At 38.9% G+C, this 26,390-nt stretch overlaps 1 protein-coding gene across 2 annotated transcripts; it reads left to right on the top strand.

Moving 5' to 3' along the window:
* Nucleotides 1-9,456: 9,456 nt before the first annotated feature.
* Nucleotides 9,457-22,451, top strand: HNRNPU (heterogeneous nuclear ribonucleoprotein U). Of its 2 annotated transcripts, none has more exons than XM_032466556.1 (14): nucleotides 9,457-10,385; nucleotides 11,166-11,277; nucleotides 11,366-11,439; nucleotides 13,375-13,514; nucleotides 14,107-14,206; nucleotides 14,609-14,721; nucleotides 15,050-15,313; nucleotides 15,599-15,718; nucleotides 16,139-16,267; nucleotides 16,367-16,535; nucleotides 16,771-17,025; nucleotides 17,335-17,519; nucleotides 17,896-17,967; nucleotides 18,401-22,451. In XM_032466556.1, the coding sequence occupies exons 1-14, from the start codon at nucleotides 9,695-9,697 to the stop codon at nucleotides 18,452-18,454; spliced, it is 2,478 nt and encodes an 825-aa protein (XP_032322447.1). In that variant the 5' UTR covers nucleotides 9,457-9,694; the 3' UTR covers nucleotides 18,455-22,451. The 2 variants fall into 2 exon arrangements, with proteins under 2 accessions (XP_032322447.1, XP_032322448.1); XM_032466557.1 differs by having other exon boundaries at nucleotides 9,458-10,328.
* The last annotated feature ends 3,939 nt before the right edge of the window (nucleotides 22,452-26,390 follow it).

The following is a 26,390-nucleotide window of genomic DNA, read 5'->3' as shown; positions in this document are numbered from 1 at the left end:
AAAGCCGGCAATGGCAGACTGAGTCCTCTCCTGGCATCTCTCACCCTTCCACTGTCACATCTCTCTCTGACCACAGCCAGGAAAGATTCTCCACTTTTTAAGGACTCATGTGATTAGACTGGGCCCATCTGGATCATCCAATATGATCTTCCCACCTCAAAGTCTGTAACCTTAGTCACATCTTCAGAGTTCCTGAACATAGTCACAGGTCCCCTGGATTGGGTTGTAGGCAGGTGAGGAGGCGTTATTCTGCCTATCACAGGCGTCAGAGTGCAGAGCTTTTCAAGTGGACCCATTAGTGAGTTGTGAGATGAATTTCATAGAGCCACTACCAGTAATTTTTCTTTAAAGGGGAATAGAAATTAACAGAGTACAATGTGTGTACTAAGGATATTAATGTCTCATGAAACTTCAATTTAGTGTTTTATGTGTCAATATACTGGAATGTGATATAAAATGTATTTCTTCCTGAAGGTCATGGGCAAAAGTGTTTGAAAGCCATTGACTTAGATTAAGAGGATGATGAGAATGTTAAGCAAAATAGACATAATGCTAACAGCTAACATTTATTGAATGTTTGCAATGAGTCCTGCTTGTTCTAAGTACTTAGCACTCGCTAACTCATGTAATCTTTCCAACTACCCAATATGATAGATACTGCCATTTTCTCCACCTTATGAATGAGGAAGCGGGGAGAGATTGAGTGTCTCGTCTGAAGTCACACGGCTAGAAAACGGTATTGCTGGGATTTAAAATCAGACAGTCCAGCTCCTTGCTCCCAAGGCTGTATGTTTAACACCATTCTGCAGTGTCTAGGGGCAGCCAGAGCCCGAGGAAGGCAATCTTGCCTCTGTCATTCATTCTGCTGCCCTGAGAACCTTCGCCCATGCAGAGAACCCTATTTAAAAGAGGAAATGCAAATAACTGCAGAGCAGAAAAAGGACTTCTTATATAACTCCAGGTGTGGGTGTGGATTGGGAGAAGAAAGGAAAGAGTCTCTCAATCCAGAGTCTACACAGCGAGTTTCCCTCTACAGGCTCATAGCCTGAACTCAAACTAGGAGTTGGAGCACAAGTGTAATGCACACCATTATGACTCATATGTATGAAATTAATATTGTTGCCTAGCAACAAAGGACTTACCAATAGATAAATGCTCTTAGAAGAGAGACATGCAATATGCCATATATCATAAATGCACATATACAAACTATATTTTATTTCAGTGATAACTATTCCATTTTTTATCATAGTCATCAAGTAACAATTAAGTGATTAACCACCATTCCCTTTGCAGTGGCAATAGCGAAAAAGAGAGTTGATCCTCATAAAAGATATGAAATGTTCATTTTCCTTTTTGATCAACTTTGTGTCAAAGCCATTAACTTAAAAAACGCTTAGGAAACCTTACTTCCCCGTCCATAAAACGGAGGTAATAATGTAACTATCTCAGAGAATGAGAATCTGATGAGGTGGTGTATGTGAAAATTGTTTGGTAAAGGTGCTAAGGTGTGAATTAACTAGATTTGTAATTTTATTTGTTTATCAAACATTGATATAACATTTAATAGAAGCCTGGTACTATTTTAAGTGTTTTGCAAAAATCAGTTTATCTAATGCTCATAAAAACTCTATGAGTGTCTCTTACTAGTCTCATTTCATGAGGCAACTGAGGCATGGAAAGTTTAGGAAATTTGCCTACATTCAAAGACTTAGTAAGTAAAGGGAAAAGGATTCTACCTCTTGTAGTCTCTCGAGTCTGTGCCCTGAACCACTCTGCTATGCTGCATCTATTAGGAATATTAGGATGAAAACTCTGCCCATGTGTCAAAGGAATCAGATTGATGGAAGTCCAATGAGGTCTCTAGCTTCTAATCCAACTATTGTCACCTCTCCACTTCTTTCTATTTTGTTTATTATCATCAGCCAGGGTCTGTGTAAGACTTTTCTCCTGGTGGTAACACTGTTTGACATTAGACCTTGAAAACCAGATTATACTTTCCTTCTTTCTTTTTTTTTGGTGGGTGGAGGTAATTAGGTTTATTTATTTATTCTTGGAGGAGGTACTGGGGATTGAATCCAGGACCTCATGTATGCTAAGCATGCACTCTACCACTTGAGCTATACTCCCGAATTATTCTTTTTTACCATTTTACTGTTTATTCTATTGAGCTCCCTCCACCCCGGGTTATTCTTTATTACTCTGTTTAACCTCATACTTTTGATGTTCCCTTCTGTTTATAATGCTTCCTTTCATTATACAGTATCTTCTTATCTACTTCCTTACATTAAAAAGACTGAAGTTTATTCCATGAAAAATAAAAAAGGAAATCAGAAAACATGATCACCATACAAACTACAGATAGTGGAAAAGAGTGTGATGTGTGATTCCTTTTTGAAGTGAGATATGTGATCCTTACTCTCAAGGACGCTCAGAAGATATTGTGGTGGGTGTCGGGGGTGGGGGTGGGGTGGGATTCTCAGGATTCTAGGGCATGGAGCCCAACCCATCTTCTGCTAAACTAGCCTTATCTATCCCAGCAATGTGATTTCCACCTCAGAATCAAGAGTCACTCTTTCCTGGGACTTGGACTTTGTTGAAGTTATACAAGGGATAAAATCACAAAATTCTGCTTAGCCATGTGGGAATGAGAGCTAGAAAAGAACAGCTGAAACTAGTTGGTAAAACAAAGAAATTGAGGAAGTTGTGTAGATTCTGGCAACACAAAGTCAGGAAGGTATGTATGCTAACATGAAGGATGAAGGAAAGGGAAAAGAGAAGGCAGAGTGAGAGAGAAGGAGCCCCCATGATAATATGAGACAAGGTTTGTGGAAGCAGTTGGTCACAGGGAAAGCCCTAAACAAACACTATATCATTATCAATGTCCGATTTTTGAATTAAGAAACCTTAATTGAACATATTAAGTGTTGCTAGCTGTTTAGAATACAAAGATAAATCAGACCTGTTTATCTGGTTAAAACATGTTTTACCTACAAAAGGTTTGAATTTTGAGTATGTTTCCTTGACTATTAAATAAGTCCAAGAGTGCACCTGTACATGTTACCCATGAAGATTTATTTATCAATGACTATTTATTGAATTGAAATGTTAGAAATGGATAGGACCTGGTTCAAAATACTTAACAATTTATGCAATCATTCAACACAATTTTTATTGTGGTAAAATACACATAACATAAAATTTACCAATTAACCATTTTTCAGTGTATAGTTCAAAGGCATTAAGTACAATGCACAACATTATACAACCATAGGGGGTGTATCTATCGAAGTTTCTCATCACCCTAAACATAAATCCTGTACCCATTAAACAATAACTCCCCCTGCTCCCCTCATTCAACAAATTGTTGTATAGTCCTGCATTCAACAACATTTATTGAACACCTATGATCAGCCCTGTTCTCCTCCTTGTGGGAGGTCTGGGGTTACAGACAGATGTGCTCTGCCCTCCTGCGGATACAATCCAGGGAGAGAGACCAGCACACAGTAACAACAGCTGGGGGAGCTGATGTTTGCTGACTGGTCCCCATTCAGCAGACCCTTTGCATTGCCAGCGCTCCTTTGAGGTAGGTCTGTATTACCAACAGGTGTTAGGGAAAGGGGGTGGAGATAAAACTCGGTCTGGTAGACAGAGCTTGGTGAGGGCATCAGGATGACTTTGGGACCTGGAGCATGAATCGGGGTTAGCCAGGCCAAGAAGACTCCCAGCCCTGGGCAGGACACCAGGCCAGCCCTGGGAACAGTGGGGTCCTGCTGGGCGATGAAGCACGGAGAAACCTGAGATGAGACTGTACAGGCAGCAGGAGCCAGCTCCTGGAGGGCCGGGGAGGCTTTCCTGCTCTGTCTTCAGGGCGTTGGGAAGCCGCTCGGGAACTTTAAGTGGGGCCTTAAAAAGACCCGGGGAGGGGAAGGGTATAGCCCAATGGTAGAGCACGTGCTTAGTGTTAAGGGGGTCCTGGGTTCAATCCCCAGTACCACCATCAAAAATAAATAAACTTAATTAGCTCCCCCACCCCAAACAAAAAGATCCCTCACCCTGGTGAATTGTTAATGAGTGCTTCACTTCCCTGCAGCTCTTTATTATCATGCTGATGGTGAGTGCTGCTAACTTCATACCACTCATGATAAAAGAATCACTAGTATTTATACTGTAAAAATCTTTCTGCATTTGTGTTGGAAAGTTCCTGTTCTAGGAACTTACATTTAAGAAAATGATATAACTTAACTCAAGGTCTGATGAAGGAAAATACTAGAAACACCGTCAGTGTAGAGGGGAGAGGACCTGGACATGTAATTAAATCTATGGGCCATAAAAAACTCTGTTTAGTAGTTCTAAGAGTTTAGTTTAGGATCACTGATAAGCCTTCATGGTGTTCACTAGTGGTGCCCACAATAATAATAGCTGAGCTTGCAAAGAAATGTACTTGTTATTTATTTATTTTGCTGGTGTTATGCCAAGAAGACTCTGTCAATAAAATTTATTATCATAGCCTCTACTTGATTTTTTGATAACTCTTTTTGACACCTTTATTGTGGTATGATTCCTGTATAGTAAACTACACATATTTCAGATGCACAACTTGATGAATTTTGATAGATGTATATACCCATGAAACCACCACAATCAATATAGCTAACATTTCCATCACTTCCCAAGAGGTGCAAATTTCGAGTTCCCAATTTATCCCTTCCCACCCCCTTAGTAACCATAAGTTTGTTCTCTATGTCTGTGAGTCTGTTTCTGTCTTAAAATCAAGAATTCTCCAGTTCATGTCAGGGTTGCAGGACAGTTCACATATTTTTAGAGGATATTTTTCATTTCTGAGCCCCCATCTTGTTTCCCAGTTCAGTGCCAAGCTCTTGGCAAATGCTGATGGAAGACACTGCACGGGTGCTGGAAAAGTCAAGTGTGTCTCACTCTCTGCCCTTAGGGAACTTGGACTAACTTTGAGACAAATTATCATGTTGCAGGTAGAAGGTGAGAGCTTATGAGGTCATAATCACTTTAATCTTTCATCTCATTCTTGGCTATGTGACTCAAGATGGTCTAAATATTTTCTTCATCTTTTTCTGGCTAGTCACTGGTAATATGTGATAGTGTACACTTTTTATATATTCATCACTTGACCTGCCTCTATGTAAGATAAGTTTTGGTAAGTGTTAATCAGCCTTCACCTGGTAAATATTTTAATTATCAGAAAAGCCCTAAAATCTTACTATTAACTACATTATTCTGGTTTTCCTGCAACTGTTTTTTTTTCCTTTTTAAAATATATTTATTTATTTTTTGGTGGGGGAGGTAATTAAGTTTGTTTGTTTATTTATTTAAATGGAGGTCCTGGGGAATTGAACCCAGGACCTTGTGCATGCTAAGCAGGCATTCTACCACTGAACTATACCCTCCCCCTCCTGCAACTTTCTAATGGGCACATCTTATTCTACAGAAGTTATATAGTTTATGAGAAGAGATTCCTAACATCAAAGACAAGATGATTTAAACAGAAGCCATTTAATTTAAAACTTTTAGCCTGTTGTGGTATCTAAGTCTAATGTAAATGGGAGTTTTTGTACCAAAAAATGTAAAATGAGTTCAAATTTCATGTCTACTAATTATGAAATTCTTTGAGACTCTAATGCAAAGTTTTAAATGCAACAAATAAAACCTGAATATGAATAACCAATATTTCAAAGTTTAACAGCGCATCTCCATTTATAGTCTGGAGTCAGCATAGAGGAACCTCATAGAAGGTTCTCCCTTGAGGGACTCTACAAATCTTCAAGTCTGCTCTGCTTCGTTTATAGATGAGAAAACGAACATCCAGAGAGATGGTGCAATTTGCCGAAGGACACACAGCTGGTTATAGCGGCAGTGCCGGGCATAGAATTGAAGCCTGCTCTCTCCCATCCACATTGCATTTCACTTTTTCCCAGACTGACATCTCACCGTGAACAATTCATTGACAGTTTAAAAAATAGTTATAATTTCCTAAATAAGATTTAACAATCCAATTCTAGATCTTCTTAAGTTCATTAAATTGCTCGACCTAGCTAATGAAGACTAATATTTACTAAGCTCTTACTGTGTCCAGCCTGTACTCAGAGTTTATATTCATTATCTCTCTGAATTTTCCCAACAATCTCATGAGGCAGGTATCATTTTATAAAGGAGTACTCTCATATATATCATACATATATCATATACATATACACCATAGACATAGATACACTATACATATATCATACATCAGATATATATCATAGAGACATAAACAGCTTGTGCAAGATCACATAACTACTATGTGGTCTAGCTGGAACTGCAACTGAGGTCTGTCTGATTTTTAAGCTTGTACTTTTAACCAGAATTTGAAACATCCTCCCTTCCAATTGGGCTTTCCTGTTTGTCTACTTGAAAGCGCACTTTTAATATATAATAATTTGGCGGTACTTGTAACTTCTCAAATTTTTGTAAGAAGATTGGAAATGTATCTCAGGGTATTTCTTGCTTCCTTTATGAAATTAAATTGGGATTGATTGTATATACCAAAAAAACAAAGAGTTAAGTGGAATAGCATCTTGAGTCCATTGAATTTAGCATTCTGGTCAGTTCACGTCACTTCACTACTAACAACCCTTCAGTGTCTTCCTTCTCAATGGATGCAAAAGCCAAAGTCCTTACAAAACCACCAGCAAGGCTGCTGGCAATCTGTGCCTCTTTTCCTGTCTTGAAGCTGCCTGATCTCACTGCTGATCTTTCTCCTCAGGCCTATTTACTGTTCCCACCACCTCTTCTACATACTTGCTCAAATGTTACCTTGTTCCTTAGGATTCCCTGACCACCCCATTTATAACTGAAAAGCTCCCCCAAACCCAGCACACACTGCCCCTCTCCTGTTTTACATGTCCCTGCAGTCTTGTTACCATCTGTTTTATTTATTAGCTAACTCTCCCTGAGAGAATGAAGGCACAATCACATAGTTCACTGCTGTGTTCCTAGTAGACCAGTGCCTGTCTTAGAAAAGGTGCTAAAAAATGTTTACTGAGTGAATTGTGTGACAAACTGTAACATTTAGGTATGTGCCTTTGCTTCGACCTCAAAATATAAGCTCTGTATTCTGAGCCCCTAACTCTGTAATGACCTGTCATAGGTCTATTACCCAATGGGTAATTCACTAATCATATTTTGCTACTGAGAATTAATTTTCCCTCTTTTCCACTCTGTGTTCTTTGTAGTCTCCAGGATTTCAAAAAGGGGAACTTTTGAGATTCTTACAGGTCCCTCAGCAATTTGGATAAAGTGACCTAAACTTTTATTGGTCTCTGTAGAACAGGACTATCATGACAGCATTAAAAGTATAAGAAGAGAAAACAATTAGTAAAACTAAGTCACTATTTGTACTTTCAAGTGGTAAAGTGAAATATTGAATGGTAGGTTTCACCTGTTTGTAAAAAGGACATAGTAAGACGGTGGCTCTTTGAGCATTTACAAAAAATATTTTTCTTTTAAATGTCCAAGAAGGCCCAATGAAAGAACACTGGAGTGGGAGGGAGGGCCTCAGCTTCCTGAGGGATAAAATAAAGGCCCAAGATGATCTCCAGGCTCCACTGGGCTCTCAGTCCACAAAGCTCTCTGAGACAAAGCCATGGAAATTTCTCATATTCATCTAAAGTTCTATTTCATGTTTATTATTACAGCTGAATTAACATACCAAGAACAATTTTCTTAAATTGATATTTAGATATACAAACTTTATATTCATAGTTTATTTTTTCCAGTTAAACAGAAAATTGTTTTCATATCACTAATATTTTAAAATGTATATAATACCTAAAGATACATAAACTTAAATGACCATTATAATACCTATATTTAACTGATTTGTTAGGGGACTAATTATCCAGTTAGGGAACATGTAAGCCCCTTGTAACTCTCTTCCCATTTTGAACAAGGGCAAAGAACTTGTTTATAAGCTCCAAGGACATTATTACCAAAGGATAAATGAGTTTTTGGCACTATTAGGAAGTTCCTATTTTGGGCGCTATCCTTTCCCTGTCCATTAACTTGAACTTAGCGTTACTAGTACTGTACACCATTAATTTCAACTCAAATTATTTCACACGTTAATATTTCATCTTAATATATGACTGCATGGTAAAATACATGATTCTTAAAAGCGATTGAACTTTTAAAATAAAAATTTTTAATCGGTTAAATACTAGCCAAAGGGAGAAAGTTCAAATTTGTGTGTGTGTTTTTCCAAATTTCAAACTAAAACCGGGGCAGCATTATTATGCCAGCTAAAGCACCAAATAGTGGGTATAGCTGACCACCTTAGTCAGGGATGAACTAGACTAGAACACTGGCTAGCCACTCGCAGATTCTCTGGGGTTTAAGATGTTCACTTCTGTCACAAATCTAAATTCCGGCACCGCTATCTAAAACTTGAAGAACGTAACACCTTTTATTTAATAAAGAGAAAAATTAAACTTCTAAGATACACCAAAATAACATTTCTTTTTGAGAGTGATTATTTTTCTTTTTACAAAATCCCAGCCCTTTTTTTCTCATTAACTTTTACTGGTGTTTCAGGATGGTTGGGCCAAAAGTATTTCTACAGGAATAGGGACAGAATCAGTGTATGATCTAGCGGGGTCTCATCCTCATCGTTAGCTACGGGACTCCATAATTGGATGACCAGGTCCTAAATTGGGCGGTACGAATCTTACAGGTATTTTTCGTACGTAGAGAAAACGCACAAATGCAATTCGGAGGCTTAATTAACTTCTTCGGCAATAAATGCCATGACAGGGCCTTTAAAGTACGCTCTGCAGTATGGAGCGGAGAACACGCTCCCAAAGCAAGTCTCTATCTCCCAAGCCCCACATCAGGGATTGCGGGAGAGACAAAAGAAAGGCCCTTCCCGAGCTTAAAATTCAATTCGCAAGGCAGGACCTAGAAAAATTAAGCCAAATATTAAGCGGAAGAAAATCTCCTTCCTTAGTAATTGCCAACTTGTGTTGTACAAATCAAAACTGAAATAAAATTTTGAGGAGTTTTAAACAAATTGCTGGAGAAATAGATAAACCCAATTTAAAAGAGAAGGAAACGTGGCGGATTCGAGCTGAAAATGCCAAGGTGAGGACTAAAAGGATTTGGACAGAAGCAGCCTCCGGGCTGGAAGGCAAACAGCAAAACGAGTATCGCCACCAAAGAACTGGGAAAGCCAATAGATGTTGCAGCGGGTCGGTTTAACTGAAGGCGGTTTCCTCCTCCTCCTCCATTTGCTCGGCCCCAATTGGAAGCGCAGTGCGCGGCGCCGCGCTCCCGGCCCGCGGTTCGGGTGGGGGCGGGGGAGCATGGCGTGGGCGGGGCGGGGCGAGCGCGGGCGCTCCGCCGGCGCAGGGGCGGGGCGGCTATATTACGTGCGCGGCACCGCCCCTGCGAGGCGACGTTACGTGCTCGTTCGCGCCAGGCGAGTCTTCGCGTCTCCCTCGCGAACTCGGTGAAAGGAATTGGCGCCGTTCGAGACCAGGCGGGTCCGCTCTGCAGCACGAACCCACCTCTAGCCGCAGCCGCAGCCGCCGCCCGGGCCGAGGAGCAGCCGCAGCCGCCGCCAGTGGCCGAGTGAGCGGAGCCGAGTTTGAGCCAGCGCCTAGCGGTGAATCGGGGCCTCACCATGAGTTCCTCGCCTGTTAATGTGAAAAAGCTGAAGGTGTCGGAGCTGAAAGAGGAGCTCAAGAAGCGGCGCCTGTCCGACAAGGGCCTCAAGGCCGAGCTCATGGAGCGTCTCCAGGCCGCGTTGGACGACGAGGAGGCCGGGGGCCGCCCCGCCATGGAGCCCGGGAACGGCAGCCTAGACCTGGGCGGGGATTCCGCCGGGCGCTCGGGAGCAGGCCTCGAGCAGGAGGCCGCGGCCGGCGGCGACGACGACGAGGAGGAAGAGGAGGAGGAGGAGGAAGGGATCGCCGCCCTGGATGGCGACCAGATGGAGCTCGGGGAGGAGAACGGCGCCGCGGGGGCGGCCGACTCGGGCCCGATGGAGGAGGAGGAGGCCGCCTCGGAGGACGAGAACGGCGATGACCAGGGCTTCCAGGAAGGGGAAGATGAGCTCGGAGACGAGGAGGAAGGCGCGGGCGACGAGAACGGCCACGGGGAGCAGCAGCCTCAACCGCCGGCGGCGCCGCAGCAACAGCCCCAGCAGCAGCGCGGGGCCGCCAAGGAGGCCGCGGGGAAGAGCACCGGCCCCACGTCGCTGTTCGCGGTGACCGTGGCGCCGCCCGGGGCGAGGCAGGGCCAGCAGCAGGCGGGAGGTAAGAAGAAGGCGGAAGGCGGCGGAGGCGGCGGTCGCCCCGGGGCTCCGGCAGCGGGTGAGTGCTGCGTGGTTAGCTGCGCGCGGCGGGAGGCCCGCGCGGGGAGGGGACGGTGTCCAGACCTGCCGGAGCCCCGCCGGGGGAGGGGGGAGCCCCCCCGGGGGGGCGGGGAATCCCGGATTAGGCGTGAGGCCTCGGTTCGGTGTGTGACGGCGGCGGCAGCGCCTCCATTATGTGGCTCGAGAGCCGGGGGGGGGGGGGGGGCGGGGGGGCTGCAGCTGCCGCTGGAGGGGGAGGAGCCGCGGTGGCGCCGCCGCGCTGCGTGCGCGCGATGCGGGCACATGTCTCGGGGGGAGGGGAGGCCCGGGGCCCCGGCGGCGCGCTATGGCGGCTCCGGGCCGCGGTATTGTGCAAGGCGCGCCGGGCTCGGCGTGACGTCACTTCCGGCGGGCGGGGCCGGGCGGGCCGGGCGGCGAGCGGCGAGCAGTACAATGCGGCCGCGGGGAGCGAGGAGCGCGGGCCCGGGTGGGGGAGGGGAGCGCGGGCGGGGCGCTTCGGCCCCTCCCCCCTTCCTGAACCCTCTCCGGGTACACGTGGGCTCGGCGTCTGGGCCGCGCTAGTTTTCATTAGCTTTCTCGAATCTTCGAGTAGACTGGCAAAATTAGCGGTGTCCTTAGACTGCGTCACTAACTCCAATCCAATTCGCTTTTGAGTCGTCGGTTAAAAACACTTATAAAAATGAATAGGGAAGGTCGAGCTTTTTGCGCCTCAAAACAGAAAAGGTTTTTCTGTTTGTGTATTGGCGTGGTCTGTCATAAAGGGTGTCGTGTGTTGTAGGAGACGGCAAAACAGAACAGAAAGGCGGAGATAAAAAGAGAGGTGTTAAAAGACCCCGAGAAGATCATGGCCGTGGATATTTTGAATACATCGAAGAGAACAAGTATAGCAGGTAGAGGATGCTAACGTAGTTTTTATTTGTCACCCAGTCTATTCTTTGGTAAGGAAAGCTGTATCAGGAGGCAATTCTGTCTTTTCAGAGCTAAATCTCCTCAGCCACCTGTTGAAGAAGAAGATGAACACTTCGATGACACGGTGGTTTGTCTTGATACTTGTAAGTGAAGCTGTTTCTCCCCCTTTCTCCTCCAATTGTCAAATGTGATTTTTGGTTCCAAAATGTTAGAAAATTTAATGGGTTTGAACAGTTCATCTGAAAGTAGGAAGATGGTGGTTTATTTAGATTCTGTCACTTAATAATTAGTGCAGAAGTGGTATTTGATAATTCTGCAGGCTCTAGCAATTTGATAATTCTTTTGGTTGTGACTTTAAAGTTCTCATTTGTAGGAATGTAAAATTAATGCCAGCGTTTGACTAGTTAATGGAAACTTGTAAGACCACTTATAGCTTATCATTATAGGCGTCTACAATAAAATGTCTTTTTTGTGGAGTTAATATTAAGTGAGCTATTCAGGCTAAATATTTATTAATGACTACCCATTAGCACACAAGCATATTCCCTATTCTGAAAGATTGTAATACTACTTTCTCAATAACTGCTCTTTTGTTCTCAATTCCAGTTCAGTAGCTGCTGCTTTAATAAGTTGATTTCTTCCAAAGACCTGGGGCAGCAGCAGTGGGCTATCACTGGGCCACTAGCTTTCTTCAGCAGCGAATGGTATCAATGGCAGCGCTGTAAATACTGCTACTTTACCCAGTTGGGTTGCAATTGAGTATAAGGAAGTATTGCAAACCTCTATAAATGGGCCTTGGCTGTCAGATTTCTAAATTTTATTTAGTACAGAAAAAATAGTTGGTTTAGTATTGATCAGAATGTACAATTCTTTCTGTTAAATGGAACAAAGAGTAGAAATAATTACTTAGAGGTAAGGTGTCAACCTGCCCAGTAGGTGTGGGGAGTTGGATCTTAGAAGAGATTCTCATGCTTTGGAATAGAAAGTTTTTAATTCAGACATACAGGACTGTAAATTTAAGTCTTAATTTCCTACTGCATAGCTTTTACACAGTTGAGATGTGGAGTCTTTAGAAAAAAGTGCGCATGGAAAAGTAGATTGAAAGTCTTATGTTAAATTTAGTTGCTAAAATATTGGCAAGATAATGAAGCAATTATTTAGAAAGGTTAACACTTATAAAAGGCTTTTAGCTCATCAACTAGGACTATCAATTTGTTAAGTGCATTATTGGGTTCAAACACTATTTACTGAATTATAAGTTGGTTAATGATGATCAGGAATTTAAGGAGTGAAGTTAATTTAGGGAGAGTTCCAAACTGTAAACAGACAAATTTCCTCTCACCAATAAGCATTTAAAGTGTAATTTAGTGCTCCCTCAACCGAGAATTTGGAAAATGCATTCTAATGAGCCAGTGACCCAAAGGCAGCTAGTTTTGGATTTTGGATCCCCCCCCCCATTGTTAGTAACAGTTATTTTAATAGTTTTACTTCAGCTTTATATAAAAGGCAAGCCTGTGGGAAGGGAACCTGAAATGCTGTTAAAGTCTGCAGCATTAGATGACCAGGCTCGTACTTTGTAGGTTGGGACTGCCTTCTTAACAAGTTTTGGAGAAACTTTAAAATCTAGAGCCCCTGGTGTTTTAAAATTATAAAGTGCAGAATAAACAGCTCATATTCTTATTTTGAAATACTTGGTTATGGCCTCCCTTCAGTTTTATTGTGGCACTGGTAAATTCTACCTGGTCTGGCATGCTTCACTTTGATTTCCTGCTATCTTCTACTGCTTGCCTCTAAATCAAGGTAAAGAGCAGAGCAGGTATGTATTAATGTCACATTGTCTTGATTATTTTGTATACTTAAATACACATATCAAACCTTGATGTTTGTTAGTTGTATAGGTAGTGTACACTTTAGTTCATAATTTGGCAAGAGTGACTTGGTGGGAGTGGGGCTTCAGCATGATCTGTGAAAATGTATGCAATGTTAAATGTAAAGAGAATTTAATAAAGGTTTGTCTACATAGCAGATACTTACATTGGATGTCAAAATAAATAATACGGTATTTGGTATAATTACAGATAATTGTGATCTACACTTTAAAATATCAAGAGATCGCCTCAGTGCTTCTTCCCTTACTATGGAGAGTTTTGCTTTTCTTTGGGCTGGAGGAAGGGCATCTTACGGTGTGTCAAAAGGCAAAGTCTGTTTTGAGATGAAGGTAATGCAGTTTTGATTTTTTTTATATAAATAAGAACCTTTGTGAGTTTTCATTTGCCTGACACTGTTGGGTATCTGTGGAACTTGTAATTTTTGACGTTTTTGTGGGTTAGAAGAGGGACTTGGAACCTATGTGTTACAACATTTGAAGATGTTGTAGATGTTATATCAAAAGTTGCCCTAAAAAGCCAGCCTGTTTTTCATTTAGGGCTTTCCTTTTTTTATCAGCCACTTGAAAGGCTCATTAAGGGTTTGAAAATTTTAAAAATTTGGCTGGGCTCCTAGTTTTGTACCAGAAGGATGCTTTAGTTTGTTTTCAGTTGAGAATTGAGAATATGTAATTTCAGCATTAATGTTCTTTTAAATGTGAATCAACCAAGTGTTTGGTTTATTTTCAAATTCAACTTACAAGCCCTAACATCAGTTTTTAAAGTTCTTGTAAATGTTGGCTAGTGGTGGGGAAGACTGGGTGTCTTTTTGTGCTTAGTAGCCAGAGAAAAATTAGCCTATTGCCGAAATGAAATAAGCCAGGGTTGGTTTAGTGGTTTATCTTCCTTGGTTTACAGTTTAATCATTTATGATTTGACTTTCAGGTTACAGAGAAGATCCCAGTAAGGCATTTGTATACAAAAGACATTGACATACATGAAGTTCGGATTGGCTGGTCACTAACCACAAGTGGAATGTTGCTTGGTAAAGTTTCTGCTTGAGTACTGTGTTCTCACAAGTGTTTAGGGTTTGATTTCAGTAGTTATACTGGAAGGTATTCTAAATCTTTTCTCTGTTCTTTATTCTGGTGGTATTTTAGAGATGAATAATAATAACACGTAGTAAGCACAGGCTAAATTTCAGGTTTTTTCTTTATGGTTACTTGGTTTATGACAGATGGTTAAAATAGAATGTTATCCATGGCATGGAATAGTTACATAACCACATAGCTGTCATTAACTTTTCAGTATAAAGTCAATGTAAGTGAAAGAATATTAGGTTACATACTCATCATTTGTCTTGAACCCTACATCTTTAATATTAAAATATGTGGGTCATTAGACTGTTTTGAAAAATTGACTTCATGAAAGTAAATTGTTTTCTTAGGTGAAGAAGAGTTTTCTTATGGGTATTCTCTAAAAGGAATAAAAACATGCAACTGTGAGACCGAAGATTATGGAGAGAAGTTTGATGAAAATGATGTGATTACATGTTTTGCTGTAAGTCATAGCTAAATTTCTATATATAAATAGCAAGCTATTAAATAGTATTTTGAAGTCTTATCAGTGTCACCTTTCAATGCTAATTCATTTAGACAACTTATGTGAATTTGACCTGAAAATCTAGTTTATTTTTCAGGACAATATTTCTTCTGGGTATAGGTGTTTCGTTTTTCTATAACCACCAGAAGGCCCTTTAACATTTAACCGAAATATGTTTTCCATGGGATAAGCTTCATTCCTAACTTGAATTTTGAATTTTTTTAGAAGACTTACTAGAAGCAGATTATAATCCATTAATAAATCCCCCCCCCCCCCCCATTAACAGAACTTTGAAAGTGATGAAGTAGAACTCTCCTATGCAAAGAATGGACAAGATCTTGGCATTGCTTTCAAAATCAGTAAGGAAGTGCTTGCTGGACGACCACTCTTCCCGCATGTTCTCTGCCATAACTGTGCAGTTGAATTTAATTTTGGTCAGAAGGAAAAGCCATATTTTCCAATACCTGAAGACTATACTTTTATCCAGAATGTCCCCTTGGAAGATCGAGTTAGAGGACCAAAGGGGCCTGAAGAGAAGAAAGATTGTGAAGTAAGTCACTTAAAAAAAATGGAAGATTGCTTTTGCTTGGCAAAAATGACACTCAGAAGAGCTGAATGGTTGGTCTGTTTTAATTTACTTCTTGCCATACATGTTCTCAGATTTTTCTCTTAGTCATCTCTAAGTGGAATGTTCAGTAGCCCACAGGTTGTCTTGTTAAAGGGCTGTGAAATTTTGGATACGTAAACTGGGTTCTTGTGCATTCAAAAAAACATCTTAAGAACTATTAGGTGGTTTCTAATGATTAGACTGAAGAAACATTTCTTCCTATTGTAGGTGGTTATGATGATTGGCTTGCCAGGAGCTGGAAAAACTACCTGGGTTACTAAACATGCAGCAGAAAATCCTGGTAAATACAACATTCTTGGAACAAATACCATAATGGATAAAATGATGGTAAGTAAAATGTTTGGGGCATGATCAGCATTTCTAAAAGACGAGAATGTATTCTAGGTAATGCTTTTGCGTATTGTCCTTATCCATTTTGTTAATGTCTTAGAGATAGGAGTTTGGACAAAGTTTAATTGGTTATTTAGTAGGCTTTTACCTGTAAGGTAAATTGCCTTCCCCTGGGTAGGTTTCATTGTCTTTTTTATAGACTTTTTTGAACTCTTAACATTCAGCAGCTATTGAGTAAAAAGAATTGAATAGGATTGGGTGTTGTTACATGATAAAATAACCTTTTTTGTAGCAATAATGAGAAAAGGCAGTATTTAAATTTTAAAATGTTGCCTGCTTTCCACATAGATCTAAGCTAATGTTAAAACCTTACCCTGAGATCCACAAGTTCAAAGGAAATTTTACTTTTAAAAATAGGTGGCAGGTTTTAAGAAGCAAATGGCAGATACTGGAAAACTGAACACACTGTTGCAGAGAGCTCCACAGTGTCTAGGAAAGTTTATTGAGATTGCTGCCCGTAAGAAGCGAAATTTCATTTTGGATCAGGTAAGCTGTAGCTTTAAAGTTAAAAAAAAAGTAACTGATAATTGGATTTGGTGTAGAATTAATGTCTGGGGTTATAAACTTTTCATTTTTTTTTTTAAGACAAATGTGTCTGCTGCTGCCCAGAGGAGAAAAATGTGCCTGTTTGCAGGCTTCCAACGAAAAGCTGTTGTAGTTTGCCCAAAAGATGAAGACTACAAGCAAAGAACACAGAAGAAAGCTGAAGTAGAGGGGAAAGACCTACCAGAACATGCAGTTCTTAAAATGAAAGGCATGAAATTTAATTCTACTGTTACATATCATTCTGTGATTTATGTCTGTAAACTTAAATTTCCTCCCAGTAATACTGGTTGAAGAGTTAAATTCTTTGTGAATGAGTGTATTTGGTTTTTTTCTCTTTTTAAAATAAAGTGTTTTGCAAGAAGTAAAGCTGAAAATGGTAGGCTCTGGGATTGTGAATATGTATATAATGGCTTTGTAGATTAATCTTACTTAATTTTTTGCAGGAAACTTTACTCTGCCAGAAGTAGCTGAGTGCTTTGATGAAATAACCTATGTTGAACTTCAGAAGGAGGAAGCCCAAAAACTTTTGGAGCAATATAAGGAAGAAAGCAAAAAGGCTCTTCCACCAGAAAAGAAGCAGAACACAGGCTCGAAGAAGAGCAATAAAAATAAGAGTGGCAAGAACCAGTTTAACAGAGGTGGTGGCCATAGAGGACGTGGTGGATTCAATATGCGTGGTGGAAATTTTAGAGGAGGAGGCAAGTTGATTTCTGTTTATCTGGTTCAAGATGGAAACAAGTGATAATCTATAGTCTTTTAGTTTGATTCTGTGTTATTTAGCTGAATTTAACATAGGAAGTTTTTGATCCTCATTGATCCTAGCTGTCTAGTAACTAGTAAAATCTTTATGTGATTTGATAGTAAACACACCTAGGTTATATCAGTGGTTAAACATTTTTGTTTTTAAACATTTTTCTCCTAAACTAAAGGAATGTTCCAGAAGAACCGTAAGTCATGTTTGTAAAGGAGGTACAACACACATTAAATACAGTGTCTCTCGTTTTTAGCTCCTGGAAATCGTGGTGGATATAACAGGAGGGGCAATATGCCACAGAGAGGTGGTGGCGGTGGCGGAAGTGGTGGAATTGGCTATCCATATCCTCGTGGCCCTGTTTTTCCCAGCCGAGGCGGTTACTCAAATAGAGGGAACTACAACAGAGGTGGAATGCCCAACAGAGGGAACTACAACCAGGTAATGGTTTATGGTCCTTGCAGACACTGATTTTCTATATACTTGCAGACACTGATTTTCTATATAATTTAGTCTGGAAAATTAAAGACATGTTACATAGCTTCAGCTAGAATTGTAAGGAACACAGTGTGTATGCATAGTGATGTTAAAATGAATTTAATTAACGTTGATTTTTCAGGTACATTAGCTAGCAACAAATCAGATGATAACCTCGTAACAAATAAATTAATCGCCTGAGAACAAATCCGGCAAAGGGTACCCAGAATTTAATGGCTGGCAATCCATTTCTGTGGCCATGTCCCTTCATCTCCCCTGCCCCTACAAACCTGAAAACTTGCTGTGCTGAGTTCTTAAAAGTTGTTTTTCCTTTTCGTAGAACTTCAGAGGACGAGGAAACAATCGTGGCTACAAAAATCAATCTCAGGGCTACAACCAGTGGCAGCAGGGTGTAAGTAATTCCTTACGTGCTTTTTTGTACATTCAATTGTACTTGAGTTCATGAAAAAGATGTGCAGGGATTGAAGTGTTTATTACAGGGCGCAAGATGTGAATTGTGTTGCACTTGTAGCCATAATGTTATCCTTTGAAGGCAAAATAGGTTGGAGTTTAACTTAGTATTTTTTAATAAAGTAATATTATTTAATTATGGTTTTTTTACTACTAGCTTTAATTGTATAAACTAACCAAGTTGTAATGTTTCCTTTTGTAATGTGTATTGATAATGGGATATTAATACTAACTAAATCTGGCTTGATAAATCAGAGGTATGACAGGTATAAATTTGTTTCCAGCAATTACTCTGAATTAGATTGTCATTTCCTAAAAGCAGTTTGAGTGGCTTATTGATGTTTTTTCTTTAAAAAAAAAATTTTCTCTTACAGCAATTCTGGGGTCAGAAGCCATGGAGTCAGCATTATCACCAAGGATATTATTGAATACCCAAATAAAACGAACTGATACATATTTCTCCAAAACCTTCACAAGAAGTCGACTGTTTTCTTTAGTAGGCTAACTTTTTAAACATTCCACAAGAGGAAGTGCCTGCGGGTTCCTTTTTTAGAAGCTTTGTGGGTTGATTTTTTTTCTTTTCTTTTTTGTACATTTTTAATTGCAGTTTTAAAGTGAATCGTAAGAGAACCTCAGCATTGTGCACGATAAGAGAATGTGTCAGTATTTCAGGGTTCTACATTTTATCTGTAAAATGTGACTTTTTTTTTTATCACAACAAAAGTAAAATGTTGCTTTGTACCTGGTGTCTTTTATTAAGAATTTACTCCCCCCATTTCTCACAGAGATAACAGTCGGGAGTCATTGTCACAATATAATAGAAATGTTAGCAACCAGATTCATGTAAGGACTAAGTGGTCCTCATGAATTGCATAAGACTCTGTACTGCTCATATTACACTCCATCCTCTCTGTAGTTTGCTGAGTAGTTGGAGGGGTAAGCTAAATAGTAGTTTTGACAATAACTGGGAAGGCTCTTTCTTTTTAAATAACATTAGAATTGGCATAATTGGGACTGAAGGTAAATTTTGGAACCAAGATAGAGAAGATGGAGTGTATGTAGAAGGGCTGTTAAAAATGTAAAACTTGGTTGCATTATTTGTGGAGGCTCAAACTTGTGAAGGTTAAATACCATAATTTTTCCATTTGTTCTGCATTTTGATTCTGAAAAGAAAGCTGGCTTTGCCCATTTCTTATTAAAAAAACTTGTTGTAAATCCAGTTGTCTAATGGGATCTATATGAAGTTAGCTATGTCTGTATGCCCTTCTCCCACAAAATACTGTATAACTAGTGTGCTTGTAGTAGTTAACTCCACCATCTTTGTAAGCTAATGAAATTGTGAGTCACCCATTTATATCTTAATTTTTAATCATGTCAGTTCTTGAATGGGTATCTCCTTAGCCTGCTGATTTCTTTTTCTTTCTAAAGAAAGTGGGTGGAGAAATTAATTTAGACGTTTGTTTGCAATAAAAAGAATTCATTTTACTCTTGTTTTGGGATTCTCGCCATCAAGGTTCAAAATCCCTTTATGAAACTCCCAAGAGGAGAAAATTTAAGTGTGTGCTTTCTGGACAGCTTATTCTTTACTTTGTACTTGGAACATTTAGGTTTTAAAAACTTAAATGTATACTGACAAATCAATTTTAATATGAAGTAAAGTTGAAATCTTCCCCTCCCCCCCAGATGACTTAAACGTTTAAACGAGGGGAAAAGGTACTGGCTGGGAGAAGTTAACACTCAGTTTATCATCTTTACGAAATGCTAATGGCTGTCCTCAACTGATTATTTTATGTACATCTATGTTACATGAAACGCTGGGAACAGATGCTTTTAGAAGCCATCATGCAAGCCAGTCATTGATTTCACTGCTACACAACACTGCTAACTTAACTGTAGTTACGTGATAACATTAGATCCCCTAATTGTAATTTTATTGGGTTTGCACAGAACACTTAATCTAAAGGACCCTCACTAAGGTGAGGAATCAGGAGTCAAACTGTAGAACTAAAACTTGACGTCAGTTTAGTGTTTTGTTGCTGTTTTAGGTTGCTACTGGTAAGTTTAGGTTTGTTTATATTTCTGATTGCCTAGATTTTTGTTTCAGCCATTTAAAATCAGATTTTCTATTTATACTCCTAGGGATTCTGCTTAAAGGGTCTGGAGTTGAGTTTCAGGTGGTGGTGTAGGTTCAGTTGAGGTTTTTGGAACAAAGGCTAATCCTTCAATTATAGGAATACTTAACAGTACAAGATAATGTCTCAAGGGCTTTTTTCTTTTTAGCAATACTGCTAGCATCCATTGACATGAGCATACTTTTTAGTATGCACCAGTATTACTAGGTTTGCATAAACTTACCTAGGGGGGAAATTTAAACTTTGTAGCTAATCATTGTTCAGGTGTCTCAAATGTTTAGGTTTTTTAAAAAATCTTGCATATACCTTTGAGTTTAAATTTACATATTAAGGAATTTATATTCTAATTACTGCAATAGGAGAGTGATGACAAAATAACGAACACTATTTGGTAGGGTGTCATTCCTGTGTAGCCCAGAAAGTTTTGGGAAGAGAGATGGGATAGATAGAAATGTTGCCCAGAAAAATGTTAAACTTTAAGCAGCGTCAAGGTCTATGTCTCCATTTGTATAAAAATCCTAAAGAGAAAATTGAAGAAATGCAGAAGAGGGAGTATATCATATAATAGGCAAGAGAAAAAGTAAGTTGACAAATGCTAAGTTCAGCAGAACAAGATCAACAGATGAGACACTTGGTTTATTGTTCACCCCACCCCTTGCCTACCTCTGCTCTATGGCAAGCAAAACACTGCATAAACAAATATAATAGATAACCATAAACAGATGTCCCAACAATATCCTGAGAAAGCTCACCTGTGAGATTGCTGTTAACAAAAAATGCTGCAAGATAGAAATGATGAAGTAACTTGAACTGTAGAAAGTTCTTTGTTGCTGGTAGGTTACAGCTTGTTACTCTTATCTAATCCTTTGGTGGAGGGCTCTGGCTCTGACCCAGGAAGCTGAGACCAGCTTCTGGCCCTACCTAATACCCAGACAGCAAGATGAAATCTTACAAATGAAGAATGAGTCAAATAAATATGACACTGAAATAACAGAAGGAAGCCATATTGAATCTATAAAACAATAAGCTCTCATTTGCCTAGGGTAGATCCTGTCTGGAAATAGGAATTTGAAACTATTTCTCGAATACTAACAAGGTATTGAAGTTTCTCAAAAATAATTTTCCTTAATTTTTTTTACAGGAAAAGTAACTAATAGTATTTTAGATTATTTTTCACCTCCTGGGGAATTTATACAGGTAGATTGTGTTCTGTATTTTTCCTTTTTTGGAAATTCAGTTGACATGTTTTTCTGGGAACTTTTACTTAATATAAATTGGCTTTTTATCCTATGATTGCTTTTATAATAGGTCCCATTACACAAAACTGAAGTATTTTGATAGCTTTTAAGGCAGTGGAATAGACATCTTTCACATAAAAAGGACTGGTGGTAGATGTGTATCTGATGTTTTTAAAAAGCAACAACCAGAATAAAATTACTAAGGAAGGTATAAACTTGTATCTTTCCTAGCCTCTTAGTTTCTGGTATTAGACATAAAAATAAACATCTTAAAAATACTAGTTTCCATAACTTCCTACACATAAGTAAGATTTTTTTTTGTTTCTTTTTTAAATGGAGCCTGTAGCTGAGAATGAGTACCTAGTTTTCAACCCCCCAGAATACTCATTGAAATAATCTTTGGAAGACATACATGATATTCTTTCTAAAGCCATTTTCTCCTGAAGTTCTTGAAATATTTTGACTCTAAACTTTGTCATTGTTCATATTTCTTGGCCTCTGAAATTGAGGTATTTAGAAAAGGTTTGAAAATGAGCTTATGTTTAAATATTTTAGTAATTTATAAAAACGGACATACATAATACGTTGTAATGCTTAGCTTAGGGACTATTAGTGCTTTGAGTAAGAATCTGATGTGGAGAGCCTCTTCCTTGGATAATAGATTTGAAAAAAATTTTCCATTATTTTACAGCTTCTACAGTAAAACATGCAAGTAATAGATCTAGCTAGTTTAGTACTTGAGTATTATTTAGGCTCTAATGCCCAGTTTTTAACTTAGTGCTAGTACTCCAGGTACATGTTTACTTCACCTAATTCATGATGAAGTGATGTTTTGTCTTTTTTTTTTTTTTTAACCTTGATGAATAAAAAGTAAACCCTTGAGAATTACCTTGAAAGTGACCTACAGTGTAGTATGTGTCCATCAGTGTGTTGAGGCAGGAAAAAAAAACCCAGGATCCCCAAGTATCTTAACATTTAAAATTTATAAGTTGTGAAACGGAACAGTTGAAATAACCTACCTTGACATGTACGTTTTATTATATTGTGCTAATAAAGTGTGCTACTTTACTTGGTGGTCACACTTAGTAAATTTCAACTATCCAGGCAACCTGGGGCTCAGAGCTTTAAGTAGGTGGAAAATGGCTAACAAAGATTACGCACATAAGTGTATCAGTGAGAATATATACTTCCACATCGTAGCCAATTGACTTAAAATAAAGTGGTTGAATATGTTTGCATAAGGAATTTCATCTGTAAGGAAGAGTAGATTGGAAATAGGTGGAAATAATTATATTCATAATATTAACCCAGATTTGCTCAAAATGTAACCTATTTTTCTGCAATTAGGTTGGCAGTGCACTGGTAACTTGGGAAGCTGGATAAGTAAAATTTTTGTCATTGTGTAGACACTAATTTCACTTATGATTGTAGTTCTAGTATTAGGGGAATAAATGCTGCATGTACCTGATAGGCCAGGACATCAGTAATCACTGTTAAAGGTTAGGTGAGTTGTTGGAAGAACTTAACCATTTGTAATCATTTCTAATTACTACTTGGGAGTGTTAAAGTTTTTTTCTCCTTTATGCTAGGAATGAACATATACTTTTGCATCGTGACAAGGAACAGGGATCTTAATTTTAAACAGCTGGATCTGTGGGTATGAGAATCTGTACTGTAGTTGAAAGTGATGAAGTAATAGTGCAGGCAAATGGAGACATGTCATGGAAAGGTGCAGTTCCTTGTTCAAATGTTGCACCATTTGCCTCCCAGTGCTGTACCAATGGCACAGCAGTTACTCTTGAGCATGTCCAGCTTGGGTATCTGTACTACTGGACATTACGCAGGGATTACAGGCCTGGAAAGCTAACTAATAAACACTGAACTACTGTTTGTGGCTGTTTTCTGCCATTCCTTTAACAGTTCATTCCATGATCTTACAGGAAGTAAAATTAGTCTTGTCTGGTAAAACATTTTATACCTGACAAGCACTTAAGCACTGAAGAAAAAATAAATTAACAAAAGCAACCAAGAACAATGATATATGGCCAGTGTTGACAGTTTAAGTTGTGTGGGATAAAAGCCTCAAAAATATTCAAGTATACGTAGAGAAAAATATGAGGTAAAATTAAGTTCTGAGGAAAAATTGGAGCTCACTTGAATAACGGTAATTTTTTAACGCAGCTATTAAGGTGTCCTTTTATCACAGAAGGGAGAGGGGAATGTCCTAGTCAAGTACAACAAAGGTTCCAACTTACTATTTTTTTTTTTTTTGAAAAATAAAGCAAGAAATAATATGCTGATTTAAATTTCATCTCCTTTTCCTTAGTCTGTCCATGTGAATGTGCTGTGTGGAAGAGTAAAAGGGCCCAAGTAAATGTGTTCCAGTGATTCCAATAGGTATTCCAAATTAATTGCTGCTTGTACATTTAACACCTGTTATATTGGCTTTCCAGGATCACCTTAATTAGAACTCTTAATTTTAAAAAGGGGAAAGGGAGAAATTGGTAACTAGATGAATAGATTTCATATCAGGAAAAAAAGTTCTCTCCTTTGCATACTTGAAATATAAAGTATTTGGTACTGCTTTAGCAATTGGCGTAGGTTAAAGGCAGTACATGCAAATAGTGCCAAGTCCTCTTAAGGTTATATCCTTATTCTAAAGGTTCAAATTCCTTCAATTTAATGTTTTGTAAAACATTTGTTTCAATATCCTCCCTACTTTAGAGTTTAAATACTTAAAATATTATAATGCAAAAAAAAATCTAGGATACCTATGTCCTAGGTTCCCAAAAATCTGCATCTATGCTAAAAACACAAATACTTTTTATTAGCTTATAAAAACTTGGAGAATGAAATCCTTTTGGATAATGAAGTGATACATCAGAGTACATAAAATCAATTAGGAAGTAAATTTAAAGACGGAAGTAAGGCTCAGTGTGAACATGTACTTTCTCATTGACCTGAAATTAAAAACTTGATAAGCTTAGAAGAAATTGATATTTCTCCACTACATACTCCAGAATAATGTATTTTGTTGAAGTAAGAGGACTTGGGTGCTGGAAATTTAACAAGGCTTCCTCAGTGAAATGGAGCTCATCTGTCAGAAACAATCTAATGGCTTCTAAAGAGCAGACAACTTTGAGTAAAAAGTAAAAATCAGAACCATTTCTGTTTATCTGAGGAGAAAAACCTATAAAACTAGAAAAATCTTAAAAACAAGCTTATTAATTTAGATAGTAAAACACTTCATTTCACATGACTCATGGTCTAAGTGGGAACAGATACTCTCATGGAAATGTAATCCTTTAAGAAACCAGTATATGCAGACTTGAATCATCTAAGGGTAGGCCACATAATAGGTGTTTTATAACTTAAAGAACTTAGTGGAAGTCAGTCCTAGAAAAAAGGCAGAACAAACAGATGGTCTGTTAAATTTATCTGAGCTTTTTAAAGTGAATAATAGACTAAATTAATACTTATAATGTAGGCACTGGTAGCTTTCTCAAGATAGAAATACTTGGAAGACACCTTATTTATGTATATAGTTAAGAGTAAGGTGAATGCAGTAGTTGAAAGGACTGCAACATACTGATCAGTAGTGCTCACATTACAAATTTTAAAATGTAGTACTTTGGAAAGTACTTTGGAAAAGTTTTATCCCTAGAGCTTCCCTTGTAAAAGAAAATTTAAAGATGGAACTTAACACAATATAAGCTGTGTAAGACACCAGTATTTGGGTGGTTGAGGATATTGGTATATATTATACTGACCTGATTTAATGACCACTGGACCATATTTTAAAGTACTTCCAGAATATTTTATTCTAGAAGACCATTAAAAACCACAATTAAGCAGTTATTGTAATTTTTCTACTTATTAAAGTATTATGCTTACCCAAAGTATAGTATATATATTAACTTGACTCTTAAAGGGATGTCTTAATCCCCATCCACCAGATTTTTATCTAGGAATAGAAGGATTCAAACCTTACTTGATCCCTAGCTCTTTGCTGAAAAGTGCATAAACAGGAGTCCTGAATTTATTATATAGACCTCCTCGCATTATGTAATCGAAGCAAAGGGAAACCAGCGATGGAGTAGAGGTACGTAGACTGAAGAGATGCTTGCAAATCAAATAGTGGTACTAGGGTTAGTCAAAATTTCTTGTCAAACTTGGTCAATATAAATCACAAGTCCAGAGAAAAGCTAGTTAATTTTGTTCCCTGAGGTCCTTTTACTGAGAGAGAAAAGCAAGTAGAAGGAAAAACAAAGAGGGAGGGATAAGGGAAGTGGGGGGATGGCGTAAAGCACTAGAAAGAGTTAAAGTAGGTATGATAAGCTAGAAAAAGTTTTAAACCTACTAATGACCACAATTCTATTTCAATCAGCTATTTAGCTGGTACCTACTGCTATATCACCTAGTGTGAAATTTCGGATTTAATGGAATAATGAAGGAAGCAGTACAGCTGGAGGCTCCAAGTGCACATCGAAGGTAGGTTACTCTTTCAGCTTAAATTTGAAGCCTAAGCTTTTGGATGAGAGGGACTTTGTTAGTGAATGTAAAGATTAAAGATTGATAGGGTTCTTGTAGCAGAAGTCTGACCAGTGGAAGTGCCAACTACTGGTAACAGATGAAACAAAGTAGTGTGAGAACCTAAATGAGGTGATGATCGTAGTTCCTGTAAGTTAGCAAGAGAATGGAATGTTACAGAGGAGGCAGAAAGAAGGCATTCTATGTGAAGTGAAAGTTGAGGTATGAATTCAGGTCTTGGTGGCCAGGGGTACACTGGAGATAGGATTGGCAAAACTTCATACAGCTTAATCTTGATGTTGAGTGGCAGAGTGCAAGACCTTTGGATGGAAGTACCAGAAGTGGAAGTGTCAAGATAAACTTGGAGAGGCATCCAGGAGCCATATGATAAGGGCCTGGAGCATATTCCATGGGCCAGTAGTTCATTGATGCATTTTGTAACATCTTAATAGTTCAAGAAGGAA

This window comes from Camelus ferus, chromosome 23 (genome assembly GCF_009834535.1).
Source record: "Camelus ferus isolate YT-003-E chromosome 23, BCGSAC_Cfer_1.0, whole genome shotgun sequence".
Classification (NCBI taxonomy): domain Eukaryota; kingdom Metazoa; phylum Chordata; class Mammalia; order Artiodactyla; family Camelidae; genus Camelus; species Camelus ferus.
The sequence above is the reverse complement of the archived record's forward strand: the minus strand, read 5'-3'. Positions and strand labels throughout refer to the sequence as shown.